This window comes from Amia ocellicauda, chromosome 12 (genome assembly GCF_036373705.1).
Source record: "Amia ocellicauda isolate fAmiCal2 chromosome 12, fAmiCal2.hap1, whole genome shotgun sequence".
Classification (NCBI taxonomy): domain Eukaryota; kingdom Metazoa; phylum Chordata; class Actinopteri; order Amiiformes; family Amiidae; genus Amia; species Amia ocellicauda.
In genome coordinates this window covers 12687603-12714665 of record NC_089861.1, presented here as the reverse complement: position 1 = coordinate 12714665, position 27063 = coordinate 12687603, and the positions used below count along the sequence as shown (strand labels likewise).

The following is a 27063-nucleotide window of genomic DNA, read 5'->3' as shown; positions in this document are numbered from 1 at the left end:
GGCTATACAAAGACCTGGGGACATTCCTTGGCACAGTGTATCTGAATGTTTGTGTTTTATTGTATGTGTCCTTATATATAATAATAATAGATTAGGTCAGAACAATGACATAAAATGAGTCTAACCATGTTCTTATAAAGCAATAAGTTGGTTTAATGTTTTGTTGTTCTGTCTTCTCTCTTTTTAACCACTTGAAAACGTTGCATCATTTGCCATGTTCCCCCTCATTTGGAGTTCAGCTGATTTTTAAAACAGAGCACAAGGGAACAGTTAATTATTAAAAATTATACAGGAGAGCAGCCTTTTGTTCTCGTCTGTTAATATTCAATTGATCACTTGTGCGCTGAATTATAATCCACTTCAGTCATTCCAAGGGCCCTACCAATTTAAACAGGCATTGCTAAAGTGGTAGGGTTTGATACCTGCAATGTGGTGTTTTCATCCAATATCCTGACCACTTGCTTGTGAATCTTTGAGTCTATCATCTCTTTTGTAAAGTCTTTACATTTCCCATGACTCTAGACTGTGCTGCACCAATCCCCTCCAATATCCTGTCATCTTTATCTGCACTTTTTCCAATTATCATTATAGGCATTTTATAGCGATAAGAAAAAGGCCAGTGTCCTTACATGTCCATGGTGTTCCTCATACCAATTGAACTGGAAGAAAGAAAGAAAAAAGGCAAACTTAAAATAGCATTTCCTGTGTTCTGTTTCTAAAGTCAAAAATACATTTTTGCCTTATTGTACACGATGCATTTAAATTTGTCCTACAGCACTGCAAATGGAGTGTAACCCTTAAAAAAAGCAGTTCTATGCTATTCTTCCTAGTGTATAAGGGAACAATTGTTAGTTCCAAAGCCATTTAACCCATAGGGGCAGTCTTAAATATTTATACTTTACTCTGCCTGTGTGATTGTTTATGTGACTCTGATGTTCTTAACTGGTGCATCCAAGCTGAAGAGTATTATTGGTTCTGTATGTTTCCCCCTCCCAGGCATCCCTAGAGCAGATTTGTGCAACTCAGTCACTCTCCTCCTGGTGAACTCACTTTAAGAAGATTTTATTCTTGATAGAAGAGGCACAGGCATCTCGGATTAAGCCTGATTCCCTGCAGTCTGACCATAACCTAATATGCTGCATAATAACCGAGAAAGAAAAAAGATCTTGCTTGGCAGAAAACACGCTATTCATTTTGTTTGCAGGGCTTCTGAGGCAACCTGTGGAGTATGGGCAGACTTGATCAGAAAATAGATTGGAAGCTTTCACAATAGATTTTTTTTTCTATTTCCAAATTCAAGACTGTAAACAAATATCTGTAGTAAAAAACAAACAATGGTCCTCCTTAAATCATGATGAGCTTGGAGGTACAGCTTAATAATGGTGAAACTCTACCAATCATAATTGTTGTATACCTGTCTCTATAGATGTATTGGCAAAACAGAAGAAGAAGATATGCTCATTGTTGTAATTCATTTGCTCAAGTGAACATGGAATTGGTAACATATGCTTAAATCATAGACTTCACATTCAAAGTCCTTTCAATAATTTATATCTGAATTTCAAAAACCAAGATAACACTTCAACCTTCCAGTCTTATAATGAAGACTGAGATGTTTAAATAGTTTTTTTTCCAGAAGCAGAAATGAATTATTAAAAAGACGTTCATAGTGTAATTCTTTATGCTGTATGTTGGAAATGTTGACAATGAGTGCCTGGACTGTATATTTGGACTTAATTATGCTTTAATAACTACTGATGTATCATGCATTCATGAATGTTTTAGATATGTAACCTAGTGAGGGAACACTCCTTCCTGTCTTCACACATTCACGCCAACCTGTTGCCAAAGGACACAGATGGGTTACTAGGGTGACAACAAGCAAACTCAAAATATAATTCTAAAAATTACAAAATACACACCAAGGAAGGAGATGGTTGAACATATTGTGAACTCCTGTGCATTACTCTGGGAATTCAATATCATATTCTGCCTTCTCAGAAGAGTAATTTGTCCACCAAGAGTATCATCTGATTCCACCAGCCTCTTCCAGGTATTACAGTACTTTATTATACAGGTTATACTGATATGCTAAAAATCATGACAGGCAAGAAGAATAAAACAGTTTGTAAAATAGCAACTCAACAAATGTGAGGATATGACATTCAATTTCCAGATAATCATGACATTTTGTCAAGTGATTGGTGCTCTTAAATAAAAAAGCTATGATTCTTTTGTAACTTCATAGGGATAGAGAAAACCTTTTGTTATAGGGCTCCTTTTTGCAGCTTACAAACCAGAGGCAAAGCATTCATCTTGGTACAAGTATGTATTAAAAATGTGTGCATTTATAAGCAGTTAAAGAGCGAATTAAGGTACATTTATATTTGATTAATTAGTTGGTAAGGGGCTTTCTAACAGTTACTGATGACGACTAGAGTTGCGATGCCATGTAGGATTTTCTCCACATATATATCCATTAGGTTTGAAAGTCGCCACATATTATTATTTATTTATTTGTTTATTTATTTACATATGATCTTATCCAGGGTGATATAAACAATCTATCAGCAAGGAAACACAGCACGTACATACATTATTAAATAAAATGTGCGATCGAAATTAAATTGAAAGAGAGGAATGTCATAACATAGCATCATAGGAATATGGTCAGTAAAACACAAAGGTAATCGGGATCAAAGCTCTGCAGGTTCAATCGAAGAGTCTGTATTGTACTTGGAAACTTGCTGGGTGGCCGCTGTAGATATGCTCTTAGTGGACTAATATGTTTGTGCAACCTGGGACATGTATCCTTTGTGCTGACTGGAGCCTAATGGAAGACAACGAGAGTTTAGTAAGTGTTATAGTACAGTCATGCTCAGACAAAGGAAAGGGTCAGTTTGGCTTGAGTAATTAGTTCAATTAACTATGAAAAACACATGGCCTCAAAAGAACAGACTTCCACTTTTCTTTCTTTTTTTCTTCAAAGTTTAGGTGGTATAATTAGAGTAGATATAAGTAGATTTTAAATATACATGACAATGTTCAAACATATCCCTGGGTTTCAGAAAATTAAAGATGACAGTAGCTGATGTTACCTGAAGTGTGAATGATGGATGTTTCTCACATTATGTCCAGCAAATCAACCAAGGGGTTCAGTCTTACTAATATTGCAAAATATTCAAAATGTTTAAATTGTCTCTGTCTGCAAAGATGTGTGTATACTCAGGTACATAGGAGCTTGTCAATGTGTTGCTATACCAAAACACTAAAGCTTAAAAATGATCAGAAGCTCAGTGGAGTACTGAGGGGGATTCCAGTCTCATTTAACTGATGAGGTGTCCCAAACCAGACACCCGTCTTTAAAAATGCTTGACTCAGGACAAGTGTTAGACTTTGAGTGCCACATCGATGGCAGGTGGCAGAACCAAGCTCTCTGTGGCAAATTATTAACATACACAAGTTTCATCCCCATCTACTGTCTTTTGCGTTCTAAATCAACTCAATTGAATAAATGAATGCATTGCTGTCCCTTTCTGAACCAGTACATGCCAGATAGAATGCGAGCTATGTTACAATTTAGCAATGCATTAGGATTCAAATACAATATTACAAGGCTTTCAGTGTCAAGGAGAATAACATCAGGTGCACTGGACCGGATATATTGTTATCCCTTTTCCCCTATACCAGACACAATAGTGCTCCTCTGAGTCATTTAATATAGTTACAGTAAATGTTGCAAATGCTTTTCTTTCGACCCCATGAAAAAAGCAAAAACCTGCAATGTTTATCTCCATTTCCCTCAGTGGGTAATACAGTGGGTCAGATTTTCCCCCTTGGGGTTTGCCAGAGATAATATACTGCAGAATACTCTCCACAGTCATCACAGTAACACAAAAAAAGGAAACTTTTTTTTTTTCTTTTTAAAAACTGTGTCTGAAAGCTGGTAAGTAATTTGGACAGACAATAAAATGATTCATTTCTTCAGGGTCTGTGTGAGAAAGCAGTTACATGCCACTGTAGATTTTGTCACAGAAATCCCTGATGCTGAAAAAAAGGAAGGTGGGATTGACTTAACCTCCAATATCTCTGGCTATACAGATCCTAGAAAGATCATAGCATGTGGATATTATTGTCTTATTCTGTTTGTTTGGTAGAACCTTTTCTACTTGTAATACAAGCACATACATACTGTGGGACATCTACATTCATTTTACCATGTTGGGAGAATATTCAATTTGATATGGCTAACCTGTTTACGAATATATAATTTCCCCCCTTCAATGTGTAACACATCTTTGATTAGTATCAAATGTTTGTGATGTGAGACGGGTAATCTTCTGATTTCTCTTTGGTCTCCAATATTATATTACAGTGGCAAGACTGTGTGACCTGGAAAAGTGAGATATGTAAATATGTAAATACCAGGAGGAAAACGTTTTTGGAGAATTACCTTCAGATGGCAAAGTGAGTTAAGAAGCGAACAGAATGCAGGTGGCAGAAAACTGGGTCAGCTTACTTTTAAACCCAAATGCAGTTTTGAGAGGGATTCAGAAGAGCGCTCTCCAGAGCAGGGGTGTTGTGCACTAAATATGTTGGTTCAGATTTGCTTCAGATGTTCAATTTTCATGCATTTTTAAAAGTACCAAGTGAGGAGCCTACTTCTGTTTTTGCCACACTTCGATACCTCTAACAGCTTAACAGCTTGCTGCAGCGGCAATTGTGGGACAAGAGCAAATGAGCTCAAAATAGGTCAGGCAGATAGATAGTTGCATAGCTCTGGAGAAAAAACGCTTCATTGATTGGCTGTGGACAACAGGGTCCCACTCTCAGGCCAGTGGAGAACTGGGGGGGTGCAATGATGTGAGTCCCCTTGTGAACTTGTGAAAAAGAAAGAACGAACTAGCACCCCTAATCAAAATGCACCCTGTGCACCACCTAATGGTATTGATGCTCAACTACAATTTAAATATTGAAATTGTAGTTGTAGTTGAAATAATAATAATAATAATAATAATAATAATAATAATAATAATAATACAAAATAAAAATAAAAAATGAAAAATAAAGGAAATTGAGTTTCCCACCCAATGTCAATACATAGGAAATTGCTCAATTGAGCTGTTTTTAAAATTGCTTGCAGATCTTCAGTATGTGTAGAAGGAAGCCTGCATGGCTGCCTTAAATAAGTATCCTGGTCTATATCAAACATATATAAAAATATTTATTATAGAAGATGTGGCAATTTTTTATTTTGATCGGCTTTTACAAATTTAAACTTAGGCTTTTGCCTGTTAGCCATCACATCACGTAAAAACCATTAAATGTCAGTGCTGCTACATGAACTAAATTCAGCAAACCATAACTTATAATTTCTTATGATTTTTTGTTTTGTTTTATTTGATATGAAATATATATATATATATATATACACAAATCATCTAATTCCTGACTGGTATATTTCAAACTTCAAACTTTGTGTTTCCCTACAGTATGAGGATGTGGGGTGACTTCCTGACTAATTTATGTACAATACTACACAGCCCAGGGTGACTGCTTTGCAGGGGCATAGGTTTAGTTTCAGAATTGGGGGGAAAAATCCCCTCCTAAAGCTACACCTATGCTGCTTTGAGTCGTTTATAGTCCATCGATCCATCCATCCATTTTCAAAACCACTTATCCTGGCGAGGGTCACAGGGAAGCCAGAGCTGATCCGGCAGGCATAGGGTGCAAGGCAGGAATACACCCAGGACTGGACTGTCATTTATAGTCGTTGCTTTGAATTGTTTCTATCCAGCATCATGATGGAGTTATGCCACTGCATGATGCAATTAAAGTAAATTAAACTACTCAAAAGGTGCAGCAAAATTATCTGTGGAGATGTAACGAGATATAACACAGTTTTAATTGATCTTTTAAGGACATCAAAATTCATGTCTCGTCACAAGAAAGTAAAGCAAGACCAATTATTGAATCAGGTGGGCTCACAGAAACACGGACGTATGATAAGGTCTCTGTGTTTCCGAGAATTAGCGGCTAGATGGCAGGTTATGTGTCACTGAGAAAAGAGTTGGTTCAAGGAAGCAAATTTGTTCAATTTTGTAATGAAGCACAAAGCCAGAACATACTGTGAGACACAAGGACCAGTATTGGCCCCCCATCTAAGTAATTCCCAGTTCAGCAGAGCTTAGTGTCCATTTCAATCAATAGTCTGCAATCCTGGTCCTGCAAATGTAAAGGTGTCTTCAAATAGTGGTTTAAGATAAGAATAATATTGACTAATGAATTATGTAATTGGTTCTACACTACAGACGAGGTCCCTGCAGATCTGCAAGACCAAGTTGGGAAACCCCAGCTTTAAATCAGTAGCTATTTTTAAAGTGAGAAAACTTGGTGGCTGAGCGCTCTATCTAGTCCTTAGTAATACATAATGAAATTAAACATTGCCTTGCTGGTGAAAGTATGAATTTGTACTGAATTATGTATTACTATTACTTCTCCATTTACACCCCAGCCAACCAGTTAATGATAGATATGTATACTGCAGGGGATGTTGTCATAAAAAACTGAATGTATGAAATGACATTAGAGAGAAACAATACAAGAAAATACAATTGCGCTTGATATATATTGTAATTCCAGCGATGGACCTTTGAAATGTGTATATGATGTTACTGTGCAAGAATAACAGAATGGTGTGGTTGGGGTAAAACATTTTAACAACGTTTTCGTCACATGATATTTGTCAGAACCAAAATATAACCTAACTACAACATCACATGACACTGTTTCTGCCCATTGTGTGTGTGTATCTGTATTCTAATTGTACTGCTCCTCTTCCACCTAGATTCTATGTATTCAAATACTTTTCTTAAGGGGCAAAGTAATTATTTTAACATGACACCGATGTCCACATTCTAAAACCCTATTTCTCAACAAAACTGACAAAAACAATTCAAGTGAAGTCAGTCTCTTTATTCATATTTTTTATAAATTAATTATATTGTTATTATGGTTGTAATTTTATTGTTAATTGTTTTTCCCTGTTCTTTTCAAATCTGAACAGATTATGTCAGACCCAAACCCACAGATGTTTCCTTTTTTTAACTATGGAAAATTTGCTGATGAATGAATGTAGGTGTTAATCTACACAATCTCTATTATTTGTCTCTCTTCTTTCTGTGTTATGAAATCAACACAGGTGATTGAAAGCAAAGTATGTAAAAACACACACACACGCACACACACACGCACACATCTGATATTCTGCATCTATCCAAATTACCAAACATTGGAAAGCCCCCAATATCAGCAAATTGTGTCTCATTAAGACAGCACAAGATGAAAAGGCCTCTGTTTTGCTTAAAAGGTTCTACCAAAATGCGTGTGACTAATTGCAAGGGATTACGCAACTTCTCAGAACATTGTGGTTTATTATTTTACAGGCTTATTAACCAAATAGAACTCTGTTACAAGTGGGTCTCACAATTACAATTTTTCCATCAACTATTACAAAAACACTTTTGATTTTAGAAAGAATGCATTTATACTATTTAGATGTCAATCTTTGTTATACAATGAATTGGATTAGTTGTATTATGAAAACAGAGAGAGACAGTCAAAGTTACACCCATGCCCCAGTTGGACCTGAATTGATAGGATACAATTAGACTGGCCTTGTTTTGAGTAGTGATCATTAATATCACAAGTGTAGCATCTTGAAGCATTTTCTTTAATATCAAATTAATGATCAAAAGCAAAAATGTTATACCTTTTTTATTGATCTATGTTGGTCTAGGACAGTGGTCTCCAGACCTAATCCTGGAGATGCCCAGTTCATAATTACTGGCTAAACAGGAGGTTGCAAATCATTTAGTAACTTAATTGGCTCAATTACATAATTTAGAACCTGGTGAAAACTGGAAACTGGAGGCCCTGTAGCTCTCCAGGACCTATAATACATATTCAGAAAGTGTTATATTATTCACCAATATATAGACTACATATATATATATATATATATATAATATATATATATATATATATATATATATATGTGTGTGTGTGTGTGTGTGTGTGTGTGTGTTTGTGTGTTGGTGCTTTAATGTATACTTTTACAGCTTTCCCAGAGGTGTACAGCAGCAGTATGAGGCTCTCAATACATTTTATAAGTGACTTAAGGTCCTCAGTAGCTAAAGACCTGGAAACAGTAGTTGGTAAATCATAACAGCTAAGTCAACAACTGATTACATCAAATCAATACAACCTCCAGGAGTAGGAGTGAGGATCACTGCAGTACAGAGAGACACACAGGGAAGGAAAACAGTTAGCTGCCAACCATAAGATCATAAGACAGTACGACTGTCTTTTCTTACAGGAAGTGTATGTTTTCTCCATAGAATATGTTATGTGTATCTACTATATATATGTACATTTTTTAAGCTGGATCGAATAAATTCCCCAACATTTTAATTTCAAGCTTGTGTGTGAGAGGGCTGCTTGAACCCACCCATTTTTACCCACCCAATGTCAATACATAGGAAATTGCTCAACAATGATTTAACTATGTCATCCTAACGTCTGCATTGTGGTTAGATTACACGACCCCCGTTTGACAAAAAAAAAGGCTCGGAACAATTAATGTTGATTTCATTTCCTGCCACTTTCACTGTGTTTCTGTTCCTGAAGCAGTCTATATATGCAGTGCGCTCTGGAAAACAGAACTGACTATAATGTCAGATAAATGTACTGGAATGTGTCAGAAAGCTCTCCTGTATTCCTTGGTGTATTTTATCAGCATCATCGGTGAGTACACATCATGATTCTTCAGTAACCATTGCACCAATGCGGTACTATGAACCACAAAGAGTCAAGGGTCAACATGATATATCTGTAACTCAGTCTAGCTAGTAACTTTACTGTTCACAGCACAATACTGGTGGATGGACACACTGGAAATGCTTGTTTTTGTGTGAATTGAACTTATTTTCTAATTGTTTTTATTTGTATATATTCACACACTCTTCAAGCACTCTAAAATTAAAAACAATTTATTTTATTACGGAAAATACAGGAGACACGGAGAACAGGAGACACTTCTTCACACAGAGAGTTGTCACAATCTGGAACAAACTCCCTAGCAATGTGGTAGAACCTGAAAATTTGGCAACATTTGAAGTCAGACTGGATAAGATCCTTGGATCACTTAGTTATTAATGGACACCAAACGAGCATGATGAGTCGAATGGCCTCCTCTCGTTTGTAAAATTTCTTATGTTCTTATGTTCTTAAAAGCTTTCTTTTTCCTTTTCAATTGAGATTCAGTTCTGTTGGCTGGAATCTCTGCTACGTTTGGGTGTGCATCCTCTTCCAAATATTTAAATTGTATTTGTATTTATAGATTAATTATTATTATAATGATTTATTTATTAGCAGATGCCCTTATCCCTACCAGTAATTTCAAATTTGAAACAGTGTAGCAGAATGTGTTATTGGGCTGAAGCTTTTCCTAGCCTTCCATTTAAATAACAACGTGGTGCTGAAGAGCAGTTTGCTTATTGAAATGGTCATAGCGAGAGAAGAGTAATGAGAGGCCGTGCCTGACAAGCATCCAGTGAGTCGCCTAACCTTACAGGGAGTGTCTGGATGGCATCTGCAGTCCCCAAAAAGAAGAGAACACTATGGTATATATTCCTCATCCCCATTTTTGTATCCCTTATACATATACTAGACTTAAGTACAGTGAGGGAAAAAAGTATTTGATCCCCTACTGATTTTGTACGTTTGCCCATTGACAAAGAAATGATCAGTCTATAATTTTAATGGTAGGTGTATTTTAACAGTGAGAGACAGAATAACAACAACAAAAATCCAGAAAAACGCATTTCAAAAAAGTTATAAATTGATTTGCATGTTAATGAGGGAAATAAGTATTTGACCCCTTCGACTTAGTACTTGGTGGCAAAACCCTTGTTGGCAATCACAGAGGTCAGACGTTTCTTGTAGTTGGCCACCAGGTTTACACACATCTCAGGAGGGATTTTGTCCCACTCCTCTTTGCAGATCCTCTCCAAGTCATTAAGGTTTCGAGGCTGACGTTTGGCAACTCAAACCTTCAGCTCCCTCCACAGATTTTCTATGGGATTAAGGTCTGGAGACTGGCTAGGACACTCCAGGACCTTAATGTGCTTCTTCTTGAGCCACTCCTTTGTTGCCTTGGCTGTGTGTTTTGGGTCATTGTCATGCTGGAATACCCATCCACGACCCATTTTCAATGCCCTGGCTGAGGGAAGGAGGTTCTCACCCAAGATTTGACGGTACATGGCCCCGTCCATCGTCATTTTGATGCGGTGCAGTTGTCCTGTCCCCTTAGCAGAAAAACACCCCCAAAGCATAATGTTTCCACCTCCATGTTTGATGGTGGGGATGGTGTTCTTGGGGTCATTCCTCCTCCTCCAAACACAGCGAGTTGAGTTGATGCCAAAGAGCTCGATTTTGGTCTCATCTGACCACAACACTTTCACCCAGTTCTCCTCTGAATCATTCAGATGTGCTTTCTTGAGCAGGGGGACCTTGCGGGCGCTGCAGGATTTCAGTCCTTCATGGCGTAGTGTGTTACCAATTGTTTTCTTGGTGACTATGGTCCCAGCTGCCTTGAGATCATTAACAAGATCCTCCCGTGTAGTTCTGGGCTGATTCCTCACCGTTCTCATGATCATTGAAACTCCACGAGGTGAGATCTTGCATGGAGCCCCAGACCGAGGGAGACTGACAGTTATTTTGTGTTTCTTCCATTTGCGAATAATCGCACCAACTGTTGTCACCTTCTCACCAAGCTGCTTGGCGATGGTCTTGTAGCCCATTCCAGCCTTGTGTAGGTCTACAATCTCCCTTTAAGAGAGTGCTCCTAATCTCAGCTCGTTACCTGTATAAAAGACACCTGGGAGCCAGAAATCTTGCTGATTGATAGGGGGTCAAATACTTATTTCCCTCATTAACATGCAAATCAATTTATAACTTTTTTGAAATGCGTTTTTCTGGATTTTTTTGTTGTTATTCTGTCTCTCACTGTTAAAATACACCTACCATTAAAATTATAGACTGATCATTTCTTTGTCAGTGGGAAAACATACAAAATCAGCAGGGGATCAAATACTTTTTTCCCTCACTGTATAATGTACTGTATTTTGTTCGTAACAGTGTTTGTTACAACTAATTGCATCATACCCATGAGGAATGCATTGCAATTTAACCAATTTCAATTTAATGGCTGTTTGTAATTTGAACCCATGTCATATAAATTCCACCGAACTGGTAACCAAATACATTTTATAATAACAAAACCCAAGTTGTTAACTGACAGTATATTCATATTTCGACCAATGATGTAATATCTCAATGTGCATCTGGAGATTCATCCACACTTTAATAAATGGGAAGTATCCAGCTGGTCCAGTCACAGCAATCATGAGTGGAATTAAGTTGTTAAAAATGAAGATGGAATGAATGTTCTGAACCGCTGCCGAGAAGTATTTGTTGGGTCCAAAAGATGCAGAGACATGAATATTTTAGTTATTAACACCATTCATGTTCCAGAATGAGCCATTTACTTGTAATATGCATTTTATAACATGTAAACAGAATGTCAATTACCTCAGCTCTGCCGATGTCCAATGACAACAACATCTTGTCTCTGACTGTATTGGATTAAACTGTGCTCTTTTCCTGTAAGAGTACGAACAATACATAATTTAGCAAAGGTTTATAATAACAATTTGATAGTAATAAATACATTCATATCACTTATTTATCATCCATGCATAATACATAGACTGTTAATTAACTGTTTAACTGTTAATTTTCTTCAGTGCATTGTAGAACAATACAAGTGGCAACCGGTCAAGCCTTTGTCTTGGGCACCGAGGGGGGATCAGCTCTCCTCCCTGTAGTCTACACACTGTCAGAGGAAGCACCTCCTTTTCTGCACATCACCTGGCAATTCGGATCCACCACAGTCATCTTGAAGACCATCCGCTTCACCGAAGGACAGGCGTCAGAAGACCCAAGCAAGACCTACATCCCCTTGCCGAAGTATCAAGGCCGGGTCTCTGTCTTCTCCCACAATGCTTCTCTCCTCATCCAAAACCTCTCTCTTTGGGATTCAGGGACATATACCTTCACGGTCAAAAACTCAAACACTGCCATCACCAAGGTGCTGAGTGTGAACTTAACAGTTTTACCAGATATAGGTAAGGAATCCACATTAGCACTCTGTTCTTTCTGCGCCTTAGCAAATATGAGCTTTTTGATAGTTCTGAAGTTAATTGTTGGTTTCTAGTGCAATATGATGCATAGTGTGATGTTTGTGCTCTATTGGAAGGGACACTGTTATCGCTGTGTGGTGGCAGATAGATCAGCTTTCACTTTGTTATTCTTTTAATTCACTTACAGTTTTTGCAGGGATGCGCATTTACTTATACCATTTTCCCAACTCAACAAGACACACTGTATTAAAAACTGAAAAAGTATTCAATGGTTTAAACAAACATAATCCATAACCACATCATGTTTCAATATTAATTGTACCTTGACAGTGTATATGAAAAAAATAATTAAAAATGCTAGCCTCTTGCATTGTTCCATTCCACAAATACATGAGAAAAGCGCTGTAGCTCACATGCAGAAAAAAAGCATTTAAATAAAAAAAAAGTCACTCAAAAGTAAATTTGTCAGGGTCTGAAGTTTTCTAATCTATAAATCTATAGAGATATTAAAACTAATAAATTGCATAATTATGCCACACTTGTATCTACCAGAGTCTTATGTAAACTCTTTAAAGTCTACTTGCTCTCCAAGCTTTAACTTGATATTAAGGGAAAATTCTAATGTTACAGCAAATGTGCTTTCCTTTGATTTGAAAATCTTGATTGATATCGTTCTGTTTTTGTTTAGTTTTTTTTAGTGCTATCAACATTGTGGATCACTATTAATTACCCCTAAAATAAATGTTCTGTACATAAACAAATTACACAATTTAAATATTTTAACATGCCAAGGGCTTGCAAATGAAAGTGATATTTTAGACTCATATTTTCCTTTGTGCTGGCAGAGGTCTCAGTGCAGATTGCCTTTGAAGCATAATAACTTTGAAGCATATTACACTGTGCTTCCTGTTTGTCACACCTTATTGTTCCATGTTATGCAACGGATTTGTGAACTCAAATACTCAGATACCATACTAATATTTATTTTCAGGTTTTAAAGATAAGGAAAGGAAAGTGCCACCTTTTCTCTTGTCACCCCCAAAGCACCTTACACCAGAAGAGTGTGGCTAATTTCACTGAAATGACATATTTATTTTGTCGGTTCAAAGAGTATTTGTTCCTTAATTTGTAACATACTTCGGCAAATGTGTTTCTCTGTTGTTCATTTCCTGTTTTGGCAAAAATACACTGTGGTGCACTGCAGGCTAAAGCTACAGAAAGGATGTCAAATGCAGCTGATATGTGATTACCTTCCTATGTTGGTGTCTGCAGGAAATCACAATCCATATGGAGATCTGGAGCTGAATTCAACAGACCTGACTTCTTGTCAAGGCTCGCTGTTCTTCCACAGCACTGCCGGGCTGGCCATCACCCTGCGGCTCATCTCCCTCGGCATCTCCTTCGCTCTGCTGTCCTTCATTTATTTCATGGCCAAGAGAACATGCAACACAGAAGAGGATTTCTTTTAGAATACCCTAATAAGCCCTGCCACAGCTCAAAACCAGCCGCACAAGACACTGAACACTGACACTGTTTGGAAAAACGCAGATTCAATTAAACCCAAGAATCGTTTCTGGATTGTTTATTTTGTTGTTGTGGTTTTTGGTTTGTGTTTTTTGTATGAGATGTATAAGATGGACTTGTATAGTTGTGTTCCATACAAAATATAAAAACAACTCAACAAGGGGAACTGGGGTTTTGTTTTTTGGGGGTGAAACTTTGTGTATTTCCTTTAATATAGTTTAAACCCTTGACATAGTGGCTGTTGTAAGTATTTGAACACCACAAACTGTTTAAACCAACCCTTGCTCAAGTTGCTCAGCAGTGTACAGCTCCCAGGGAGTCACAGTTCAGCATTATTGTAGTTATCTAAATGATCAGTGGTTTAATGCTCTGAAGCACTTTTAAATTAATCTCTTAAAGTACACAATGGTTTCCCTGAAGAACTCGAATGCACCAGAAAAAAGTACAAAAATAAAAGATGCCTCCAAGACCTGAAGCTACACAATGCTGGGTTAAGAATCTCTTTCATTCAGAGTAATAACACTGGTAACCCAAGAACAGTTTACTTGTTTCACCACACTTTTTAATCTGTTCCCTTTGCCTGATTTACTGTTACTTTTAATTGGATCGACCTTGAATGTAATCAGATGCAAATGTAAGCAAATCCACACGGCCCTCAGCTGGTACGGCTGGTAATGTTTGATGCGGGAAAAATAAATAATGATTTAATTACTTCTATACATAATAGCTGGCAGGCCCGTTTAGAAAGCACGACATGGTTAATGCTCGCTTAATGCGTTGGCTTCTGATGTTTTTAGACTGAAAACAAATGTGTTTTCCTGCATGTGAGCTTTAAGGGGAGACGGGATTAAATGTGATTGCAGGATACGACAGTGAATTAATTTCAGACTCCTACACACTTGCCTTTTTAGAGATGGCTCTCACTTCAACTTGTAAGCATGACACATAGCTGTCACATTAAATGCCGACTGCCACTCTTGTGTCACTTCAAGCTGGGCAGGCTGATTAAGTGAAAGTGTCAGTTTAAATGGATTGAAAGTCTGATTCTGATTTACGCTCATTAAAAGTGAATTACAACAGTAGACTTTTAAGGGTGCAATTTGGTGAGGGAACCTAATTCCCCTGGATTTGCAACTTTAGCCCCATAAGTGTGATGTGCCTGAGAATTGGCTTCTATTAATGGCTGGAACATAAGTCTCAGTGTTTCAGTGACTTTCTCTCACAAAAAGCATGAACTAGTGCTGCTTTTGTACAATCATGTGTACGGCAACAACCATGTTTCATTTGACTTCTACTCCCAGACACAGGTTTGGACACCCTTCATTTGAACCAATGTAGTTTCTAACTTAAGACAGGTATGCACACATCATAACCCACTTATATCAACTGGAATATTTAGTACTAAATGCTAGGATGTGTCAGCGTTTATTAAACTTTAATACAGTCGTCAGGCACTGTACTTTTCTTCCCATTTGGGAAAGGATAGGATTTAAATATCACTGCAATTGTGAACACCTAATATCTACTTCCAAAATAATTATTAGTTAGATCTGGGTGATTAATTAACTACCGATCATTAACTATCAGTGTATACAGACTTGGAAACATTGCATTGTGATCAATGAAATGGGTGTTTTGGGCAATAACAGACAGATAACCTGCAACAGGTCTGTACACCCTCAAGGTACTGAGTTCCCTCAATTGAACAGGTTTCTTTTTTATCAAAATAACTAAGATGTACTTTGAATTTTGCAGTATCCATTGCAATGCTACATCACTCTTTGTATCCTTACATAAGTGTGTGATACATCATATTATGATGTAAATTGTTTTTCATATTGTACATTTCTGAAGCTTGTAAGTCACCTTTGATAAAGGCAACCAATAAATAAATAAATAATAAGAATCTGTTTAAAATTTTTAAGAAATTGGTGACAGGGTGATTTTCAAAACTGACCAGATTTGGCCTCACCAGAACAAGGGATTGAGATGTCTGCTAAGTAAGGAGAGATATCTTCTTCTAAAGTATGTTTTGGGGATGAAAGTAACTAGCAACTTAAAAATTATAATAAGGAATAACTGAGACAAGAGAAATAATCAGACTTGGACTTCTGAGTGCTGAATGCTGAATGTATCCGGAGTGTTGCAGCACAGCTAAGCACATCTCATTGCATTTCATCTGGTTCTAACGTAATGACACTCGCCCAAGGCAATGTGGCAAAGAAGTTAAAATGCCCCTCTGAGTCGAATGCCTTTGTTGTTGTTGTATCCTGTGTACACTTTGACATTCAAATACTCATGCAGTATAAAGCAATTTCAAGACCCACATACATTACAGAGGATTAGCAACCCAAATCACCAAAAAGAAGTCTCATGAATATGCATGCTCTCGGAGTGCATTCAGAGAGGCGATCACATTGCCAGGCTTCAAGGACTGAGCACAATGTGAGCTCTGGGTAAAGAGCACAGGGTGTACTGCACTCTGAAGAGTCTGCCATTGGGAAATATCCTTTGCCTGAGAGGTGATTTTTCACCACAATGTATCAATCACAGAACCTCAAAGGGAGAAAAGGCAGTCAAGACACTGGTGATGAATTGGTGGGTTTATCTCAAATAAGTGTTTCAGAGGAGCAACCTGTGACTACATTTTTCAATTACCTGATATAAGCAAAGAGTTTTTCACAGTTCTTTGCCCATATATATATATATATATATATATATATATATATATATATATATATATATATATAGTACTGTGCAAAAGTTTTAGGCAGGTGTGAAAAAATGCTGTAAAGTAAGAATGCTTTCAAAAATAGACGTTAATAGATTATATTTATCAATTAAATAAATGCAAAGTGAGTGAACAGAAGCAAAATCTACATCAAATCCATATTTGGTGTGACCACCCTTTGCCTTCAAAACAGAATCAATTCTTCTAGGCCAGGGATGGCGAACCTGTGGCATGCAGAGCCCTACAGCTTGGCAGGCCAAGTGAGCGACTGTCTGCAGTTTTTTTTTTTGCTACAGAATTCTCCTCTCCCATTGGTGGAGCTGCACAGATCCGCGCAGAACTGCAAAAATGTGCACATCACAGACTGGATGTTAATGTTATGATGACTGTTTATGCTGCTGTGCATCACTGTGAGAGCAGGAGCAAGATAACAACTGTAAGTCTGTCCTGTGGTGATGCACTGTAGTCAACAATGGACAGGTTTGTTGAATGCATTTTGTTAACCGTTATCTCCTGTATCAAATGGAGAAATGGCCACAATCATTCATATTTAAAACTCCGACCATTTAAAAACTTCATAAAGTTGGCGAAAGAAAGCTGTAAATTCTCAAAAATAAATAAATTATGCCTTTGATTGCACATTTGTGCACACTCATACTCATGTTAGATTGGTAGTACTGTATTAATTTTTTTTCTTAAGACATAAGTGCCACGAATGTATATTAATCTACCAGTTTCAGTTGTTTTACAAAATGTAAAAGCAGTAGATATTAAGTAAATATACATTGAAAAAAATGAAGGTGCATTGGTAATGATTGAGTGCAAACAAAACACAAAACAATATGGAAGGGTTACTAATGCAGCCAAATGAACACAATTCTTCTTCTTGTATGTCACGGCATGGCAATGGGAGAATTTGGGGGGTAGATTGTGATTTAATGGGTATTTTAAATGTACTTTAGCATTATAATCCTCAAACTTAAAGCATGATGAAATGTGATTCATGCATTTTACTGCACTGTAGCAATACTGCAACATTTAAATGATTTATTCATTGTATGGTGCACTTATTCTTTATTCTTTAATGTTCCACTATATACAATTAAGATTGATTGATTTCATTTGAATGAGGATTAAAGATTCTTGTTGTCCAAAATAAAAAGGGACATATTCCAAAAATGATTGAGCTAGTGAATTTACTATTGCTTTTCTATATTTGTAAATTCACAAAAATAGAACCTGCATATTTATAATCTTTTTTGGAAATAATATGTGCCTCGCTTCATTCAGCTTCATATTCTGCAGCAGACTCCCATTAGCAGACTGGAGCTGCACTTGCTCTCCAGACTAAAGAGGGATAAGAGGGGAGGTTCAAGGTGGTGGTGGTGGTGGTGGTGGTGGTGGGGGGGGGGGGGTTGTTCTATCTGTCCATGGTTTTAAGATTTTTCTGTATTGCAGTTTGTTTTGTTAGCATGTTTGCTTAATAACTTAATTAAAACCAGTATATATATATATATATAGTTTTACAAAATGCTGTTTAGCCCCTGTATATACTTTTATATCCCTAATTTATCATTGGCACCCTTTGGCACTTAGCAAAGTATACAAACCAGACTTTGGGCACTCCAGCCAAAAAAACGTTTGCCATCCCTGTTCTAGATGCACAGTTTTTGAAGGAACTCGGCAGGTAGGCTGGCCCAAACATCTTGGAGAACTAACCACAGTTCTTCTGTGGATTTAGGCAGCCTCAGCTGCTTCTCTCTCTTCATGTAATTCCAGACAGACTCCATGATGTTGAGATCAGGGCTCTGTGGGGGTCATACCATCACTTCCAGGACTCCTTGTTCTTCTTTACGCTGAAGATAGTTCTTAATGATGTTCGCTGTATGTTTGGGGTCATTGTCATGCTGCAGTAAGTATGAGTAAGTTTCCTTGGCCGACCACTGCGTCTATGGTCCTCAACGTTGCCCGTTTCTTTGTGCTTCTTCAAAAGAGCTTGAACAGCACATCTGGAAACCCCTGTGTGCCTTGAAATTTCTCCCTGGGAGAGACCTTGCTGATGCAGTATAACTACCTTGTGTCTTGTTGCTGGGCTCAGTCTTGCCATGGTGTATGACTTTTGACAGTAAACTGTCTTCAGCAACCTCACCTTGTTAACTGAGTTTGGCTGTTCCTCACCCAGTTTTATTCCTCCTTCACAGCGGTTTCTGTTTCAGTTAATGATTGTGTTTCAACCTACATATTGAATTGATGATCATTAGCACCTGTTTGTATAATTGTTTAATCAGACACCTGACTATGCCTACAAAATCTCTGACTTTGTGCAAGTGTACCTAGAAGAATTGATGCTGTTTTGAAGGCAAAGGGTAGTCAAACCAAATATTGTTTTTCTTCTGTTCACTCACTTTGCATTTAGTTAATTGATAAATATAATCTATTAACATGTCTATTTTTGAATGTATTCTTACTTTACAGCATTTTTTCACACCTGCCTAAAACTTTTGCACAGTACTGTATATGGGACTGTTATGTGGAGGGTCTGCAGTATGTTGTGTGTCTCTGTAAGTTCTGTGTGTTGAAAGCTGGGGCAGATCATTTGCGAATCTGATTTTGTGTGCGGGAAAGTGGATTCCTGGGTCGAAGGTTCAGCACACATTAGGGAAGTTGCATGATTGGGGGAGACGGTCACAGGGGGCAAGGAGATATATAGGGGTGCCCTGAAGATACATAGAATACCTTTGTGAAGCACAGATACACAAATAAAGCACACAAGAGACATGTGACATGGAACTGTCCACAAGACGATCAGGTTTCCCATTTGCTCAATATATACGTCCTTATTCTTTAGAACCTTAGTGTAAATGAGCTGGTATAATACTCAGCACAGCAGTTACAAAACACAAGATTACTGTGATGTCATTCAATACACATTTTGGAACTTTGTTATTGGGACCCAGAATTTGTCAAGGTGAACTGCAAATTGGGAGAACATATTATTGAATGAGAGAAAAACATTACTGTTTTCCTCAGCCTCAACAATAATAACAGTTGTTCTTTTTGTATTTTTTTTATATACTTGTATTAATTGTTTTCAAGCATGAACATAACAAAACAGAAGTCATTTCACTTAGATCTTATGGAATGCTTTGCCCAGAGCATTTCAATATCTATATCTGTGTGTAAGATGGTTTGTTTATTTATACCTTCATATTTTCAAGCCTAGATTTGAAATATTATGCAAAAGCACGACTCGGATGGCTTGTGCTCTTCCGACGTCACATTAAATCTCTGGCAATGATCTGCAGCCCTTTGACTTCCACTTGCAACTGATATTGAAGATAGAAAGCCTCCTGTAATGCTAGGAAAGGAGAAGGGAAAAGGGGTGAGGAGTGGAGAAGAGGAGAAGACAGACCGGTGCAGAACACTCCCATTAATCAGTAACTAATCCTAATAACTGAAAAGTCACAGAAATCCAGAGAGGTTTTTCTTACAAGCAGCTGCATGGAAGAGGTTCAAGAGGCAATCTCAAGAACAGCCATAGAGAAGCTACAAACTACAGGCACTTTTATGCAGACCAGACAGGAGAGAAAGATAACAGGCCCACGTCTGTCCCGTGATGAGTGGAAGTTCGGTCTCTGCCTGACAACTGCTCAGGAAGACCCATATATGGCTGGGTAAACTGGGGTAAATTTAAGGCATACATAATGTTTAATATAAGGGGGTTTTGTACGATGTATCAAGCCCAAGCTGCTGGTGAAAACTGGACTCTGTTCCTCTGGGTATCAGGGTTGAACTATAGCACAGTACCGTAGCACAGTGAGACAGTGAGACAGTGACCTTGTTCATACAGACACACAGGGAAATAAATGCAGTTCTTCATAACTGAGAGCCACACCAGCAGAGAAACAAACCAGCAACGTCCAAGAGACTTATCATGAGAAGTATCATGTCACTATAATGAGCTGAAACACTCTGAGTCCTAGTAGCATAGCCTTAACACATTTAAACTGAACTCCACAGCTCTTACAGTAGATACAGAATTGACTGTACCTCTGGATGTATTTAATATAAGGCGGTACAGGGAGCATGTCGCTATTAAACTTCGTTATCAAAAGCGTATTAAAGTGTATACAAAAGGTTAATAGAAAATTCTCTCTTACATCTATTAACCTTAAGAGACATAGGGTCAGCCAAGCTAGTCTTCCCCGATATGACTTTCTGTCTGCAAAACAAGAAATAAACAAGTTATAATCGTTTCTTTACAAGTGAGGGGCACAGATGCATGACTCATCCACAACTTAAACAATCAGTGAAAAGGAAGAAAAAAAACATATTTACTGTAAATTGTTTTCATCACATTGCCTTGCAAAAGTATTCACAGTTTTCACATTTTGTTACTTTAAAGCTTGCGGTCATGACACTCTGAAGTACAAATTAATATGTGTTATATACACATCCTACTCCACACACATTCAAAGCAACAACAAAAAGAAAGAAACACATAGAGAATTCTTCTGAAATAAAAATGGAAAAGTCATGATTGCATTCAAATCCTTTGGTGTGGAAAACTTAAATTAATTCAAGTGCACAAATTGACCCTAACAAGCCACACAATTAGTTGAATGGCATTTATCTGTATGCAATAATTGTGGTTCTCAAAGAATAGGTCAGGAGAAGGGTACAACAAAATATCAAAGTCTTTGAATACACCTGTGAGTACAGTCTACAGCATTTGACCACCCAAAGGGAGGAAATTGTGAGGGATGCCACAGTGAGGCCAACAACAAGTTTGAAAGAGCTACAGAGCTCAATGGCTGAGATGGGAGAAAATGTGCATCAGTCAACAATATCCAGAACACTACACAAAACTAACCTGTATGGCAGGGTGGGAAGACGAAAGTCATTACTAAAAATAGGCCATGTTTCTGAGTGATCCTGAAAAATGCAAAAGATATTTTGATCAGACGAGACCCAACTGGAACTTTTTGGTCTAAATGTTGTGTTACGTTTGGGGCAGACCCAACACAGCGCATCTCCCAGTCAACACCATCCTGACCCTACAGTCCAGCCTGCTGGTGGCAGCATCATGCTATGGGGATACTTCTGCTCAGCAGAGACTGGAAAACTTGTTAGGATTGAAGGAAAAATGCATAGAGCAAAGGACAGGCAAATACAAGAGGAAAACATGTTGCAGTCTGCTAAAGACATCAAATTCACTTTTCAGGACACATTTTTAGCTACACCTTTTTTGGCTAAAGAATTAGAACGTGAAAGTCCTTGTGTGGCCCAGTAAAAGTCCTGACTTGAATCCTATTCAGAATTTGTGAAAAGACTTGAAAACTGCTGTCCATAAGCGATCCCCAAACAACCTGAGAGCTTGAGCAAATCTACCAAGAATGGGCAAGGCTGGTAGAGACTTATCCAAAAACACTTGCAGCAGTAATTGCTGCCAAAGGTGCTTCCACCAAATATTGTGTTGACGGGTCAGAATACTTAAGCAAACATATTATTTAATAGTTTTCTCTTTAGTTCTTGATGATATCTACTCTTTATCTTACCATTAAAAGTCTTCAGTTTCAGCTTTCAAGTTTTGAATAACATATTTAGTTAAACAAAAAGTGTATGCATTATTTTGTAATTTAAAAAAAAAAAATGGGACACCATAGGAAGAGTCTGAATACTTTTGGAAGGCAATGTATTATATAAAAAATGTGGATTTAAAACAAGAATCTTGAGGGACATTATGGGTAATAGCAAATATCTAATCTGATAAGGAAACAAACTAGGCCAGTAAGATATGGCCTAGACTTAAAGGGGAACACACGGTTCCTAAAATTATGGTTTAATGTATCTTGTTTATGCAAGCAAACAATTCCACATCCCAAAAAAGGAAACCATCAGCAATCCGCAATGATCACTTTGATCCTAGTGCAATCCAACATTTGCATCACTTGAACCCCCCCAGTCGCCTGCGCTGGTTTATATGACTAGGCTAATACACAGTAATGTATGTTACAGTATGTTCGCAAGATAAATTGAAACTTTCTTATTCCAGTACAATCTGTAACAGAACAACATCAATTAACCAATTGATGATGCTTACATTTAATAGTAAAATGTTATGCACAGTACATTTTGCACATTATACATTATTATATATTATAGTCAGTGACATGCACAGCCTTGTGGAGGGGGCAGTGGCTGAAACAAGTGAAGGAGCACTTCGGTCCAGGGAGGGGGAGGGGGGGGATGCTGACAAAGTGCGGTCCAACGGGGCGATGGGACAAATGGGGCGGGGCAGGGAAGGGGAATGAAAAGGGGCAGCACCACCCCTGCACGTCCCTGATTATAGTAACACGTGAAGATGCATTAAACCATAATTTCTGGAATTGTGTATAATGCTTTAAGATAGTTTTAAATAGTTAACGGAAAAACCCATGACAGTTTTTAATCAATTCAAAGTGTATGATGAACAGTATTCAATACTGAAACTATATAACAGAAGCAGAATAAAGTATCATGTGAACTGCATTGGAGAATCTTTAACTAAATCTTAACATTTTACATAATCTTGTATTATTTCTATATTATAATTATTATTTTATTATTATTACTATGGTTAAAAATGGAATTAGTCATAGTTTCCAATATTTTAAATACATTTCCAAACAAGTGATTAATTATTAACTGATAAAATTATTATTAAAACTTTCACAAACCACATTTCTCCCTCATATACGAGTGAGAGAAAAGAAAACCTCTGGTACAAAACATGGTGTGAATTCACACTGTATAAATGGTATACATTTACGTGTATATGTACACGAATGCAGGTGACAGAGGAGTTATGAGATCCAGGTGTGACAGATACCCACCGTGTGGTTTCTGTCTTGAAGCCACAATGTGACTCACTGTGAGGGAATAGGCAGTAAGAAACTCTAAAAACAATTCAATAATAATATTGCCTAATATTTAATATCAGCAAGTATATCATAATAGAAATATATTCTTTCTCCCTGTCAAACTCAAATTCAAGAACAGCTTTCATGACAGGTCAAAATGAGTTGTGTTGCCAAAGCACTAAAAAACATTAAGTAGCAGACAAAATAAATGAAATGGACGCATAACAACACAACACTGGTATACACAGGTAAATTGTATTAAAGCTGTTTCTTTTGCTGTCTTTGTGCCAGATGTTCAATCTAAAACTGTGGTGTATGTGTGTACTTTGGTAGTTTTCAATATTAGAAAGTGCTAGAAATTATTATTTAGAGAAATAGCATTGTTTTGCAATATCGTGAAATTATGGTAACTCTCCAAAAGTACTCTCTTGGTAATGGGTTTAAAACAAAATGTGAAATGTATAAGTGTTGAGAAGAACTCAGCTCAGGAGTATTTACTTGTCCTCCTACTTCTCATTACATGTCGCTAAACCATGTCTCCTCCACCTCATATTCGATAGAGATCGTCTGTTGGCATCTTGTAGTACATCTTGTGCGTACAGTTGTATTATTGGGTTGAAAAAGCGAGTCTTTCTGAGAGATGGGTTTGCCTCGAGGTCATTCATTATTTTGACACTCATGAAGGGTGCTGTTTACGGGAGAGAACAGAGGCACAGTCAGCACAGATATAGTGCAATCAATTATATACAAGTCCCTGAAGGGCTTTTTGTAGCTTAGTTCTGCTTTTAAAATAAAATAGGGAAAATATATTGGTCAGTCTTGCCTTGGAGCTTTCATTGTTTAACTTTTTCTCAAATTACAAAAGTCTCTGTTAAAAATAAAAAAAATAAAACATATCTTAATTAATACATGTATTAATAAAACACTGACTACTTGCAGTTTATTTTAATATAGCTGAAGAATGATTTTAATTACTCCTATCTTTGACACCAGGACATTAGATAATCACTAACAAGATGTTTCCCTGTCTCCTTCTGATCCACATTTAAGAACAAATTAATCTCCTTTCAGGGCATCTACCTTTCATTAGATGGCAGTGCGGTAATTGGCGATGCTATATGTTTTTCTCTTTTTAATGGAAACCTTTCAGTCACAGGGAAGCTTTTGTACTGTGCTTTAAAAATGTTTTACAAAATAATAATCTGTATCAGTGACTCACAAGATGTCTTCTTCTTTTCAGAGCCATACAAAAGCAGAGTGCACTTCTGGGCAACTTCAATCACTAATGACATGAAGAGAATACTGATGGGATTTTTTTCAAAGGAATTCAGCAAAAAGCCACTTCTTTGAAGAGTTCATTTGTTCTCAAACTTCTCTTCTGCTGGTTTCAAGCATGTGTTCACTGTTATTAAGAAAGTCACCATGAAAGTGTGGAGGACAAAGATGAATTTGTTATAGTGATTAAGCTCTAAAAAGTGAAATTGGGAAACGGATAAAATAAAGTGAAGTTCAAGGAGAGCTCTGTTTTTTGTTTAGTTTGTTCTGATGATGACTGTGATTCAAATAATAAACAACACCTGGTCCTAAAATCTGCAAACGAGCAGTTTTAGTGTGGTTGTTTTCACCATCTCTCAGTGTATACCTCTTCCACATCCTCCTGTTCCACTTGCCCTCCCTGTCACAATATAAAACCACAGTCACGCAATGTAGGCCCACATCGCTGAAGGCGGAATCCTCCCAGCATTAAGCATTGTGTCAAATTTTGTAATGCCATCAATCAGGACTAAATCTAATGTTCACTATGATCAAAATATGTCTGGATCTGGGGGGATTCACCTTCTTGGTCAGACTCAATTTACTGGAAAGAGATATTCTGCAGCCAACTGACTAGTGTCACTTAAGGCTAGACCAAAACATTGACAATCTTTGATTAAATTATGCAGGTTTAAATTAGCCAGGCCACGATGGTTTCTGCATTATACTCTGACCAAAGTGAGATAGAAAATACCTCACATCCCTTCTCAGAAGTGTATAGCACATTTCCTGTAGTTCCACAGTACATGCAGTAGATACAAAAGATTTTTTCACAGCTGTTGACTTTTTATAAAAACATAAACTGTCAGAACAGAATTCACATTACTTTTACCCATACAATACTAATTTTGCTATACATCAATCATATCTATCTATAATGTGTTTGTGCCATATAGACTGAACTGACATGATATGGTATACTGTCAATCAAGTATGAAACCCTCAGTAGAAGCTGTATGGAGGAGAGGGGGTTGTGTGTCAGTGTTTTGATTGAGTAGAGTAGGAAAGATGGAGATTGGGAGAAATATTACAAACCATAGAAGATTTTCCTTTCTGTTTTAGGTCAGTTATGTAAAATGTTTTACTGAACCTTAAGAACTCAAGGAAAGATTCAGGTGAGTTTAAACCAATGATCATCGGACCAGAGCATGCATCCACTGAAACAAGAGCAAGATGCTGACAAACACTACGGATGGGTTAGAGAAATCCAATGTTTTCTATTTTTGTGTAACCAAGGACTGCTTTTGTTTCGAGTTTCACATTTCATTGTGGGGAAATAATTAAATGTGCATGGATAAACCCCTCTGCTTTGTTAAACTCTTTCTAAACCCATTTACTCTATATTCCTTTTCCTCTGGCACTTGGGGTTCAATGGGTAGGAATTTACTGTAGTTTTGCTGCTGTCCTAGTAACAATTTGTATTATATGAGATGTATTGACTTTCTTATGGTAGGGTTAATTCTTGCCTGGCACCCTAGTATCATTCTACAAATAATTAAGGCAGGCCCTAATATGTTTCAGTATAATCTTAGAATATTAATAAGATTTTTTTTTAATCAAAATTGTTAATGTACCATTATTACAGACATTTGGCATTAGTTTATTTTTCCAAAGCAATAACAATAATGTGCACAAATGCTCATTTTACAGTTTATTTTCTCCCAAAACAGAAAAGCGGAACAAGAGCTGGACACCTTGTACTGGAGAACACAGGGAATAACGGGGACTACTACCGTTATTACCATGGTAGGTTCTAAAATAGGGTTTATTTTCAAAATTGTGCACGTCTTCTCTTTACTGTCTTGCACATTCTATATACACTATATTTTCATAAGGTTGAAGGAAAATTGTATACTTAATACAAATTAAGTGTTGGGTATTTACCATTTCAAATTCCTTATACAGGTAGAAAACTATACCCAATTAAGGTTCAGTTACAAACTAGGATTTTTTTTTTTTTTTAAATCTAAAAACTGATCATAGTTCAAAATAAGTTCACAGTATACATTTTCTGAAGCTAGAAACAACTAGAAACCATAAAATGTGATTGAATTGATTTTAATTTACAATCAGTTGGACAAAACAGTCAATCTATTTCATTTGTCAGTGAAAGGTTGATGCAATATTAGTCACATTTATACATAGGTAAGAAACAAGTCTTTAGTGGAGTTAAGATACAGGGCTTCTTTATTTCATTAAACACTATAAAGTTGCAGCAGGGAAAGAAAGCAGTCTCTACTTTTAAGTTATGTTACAGAAACACACGCCTCACGGCCCTCAACCCCAAATACAGCACAGGGTGCAGCTCTGCTCACAGTGGGTGCCAGCA

General features: G+C 37.2%; 1 protein-coding gene across 1 annotated transcript; it reads left to right on the top strand.

The window, feature by feature from the left end:
• Nucleotides 1-8619: 8619 nt before the first annotated feature.
• On the top strand, nt 8620-14271 carry LOC136764367 (uncharacterized). Its single transcript, XM_066718363.1, has 3 exons — nt 8620-8805; nt 11868-12248; nt 13536-14271. The coding sequence occupies exons 1-3, from the start codon at nt 8733-8735 to the stop codon at nt 13730-13732; spliced, it is 651 nt and encodes a 216-aa protein (XP_066574460.1). The 5' UTR covers nt 8620-8732; the 3' UTR covers nt 13733-14271.
• The last annotated feature ends 12792 nt before the right edge of the window (nt 14272-27063 follow it).

Excerpts from the sequence above, each read along its gene's own strand:
- LOC136764367 (XM_066718363.1), top strand. The coding sequence starts at position 8,733 with ATGTCAGATAAATGTACTGGAATGTGTCAGAAAGCTCTCCTGTATTCC. Across the intron at positions 8,806-11,867 it reads GTATTTTATCAGCATCATCG|TGCATTGTAGAACAATACAA; the intron begins GTGAGTACACAT and ends AATTTTCTTCAG. Across the intron at positions 12,249-13,535 it reads AACAGTTTTACCAGATATAG|GAAATCACAATCCATATGGA; the intron begins GTAAGGAATCCA and ends TGGTGTCTGCAG.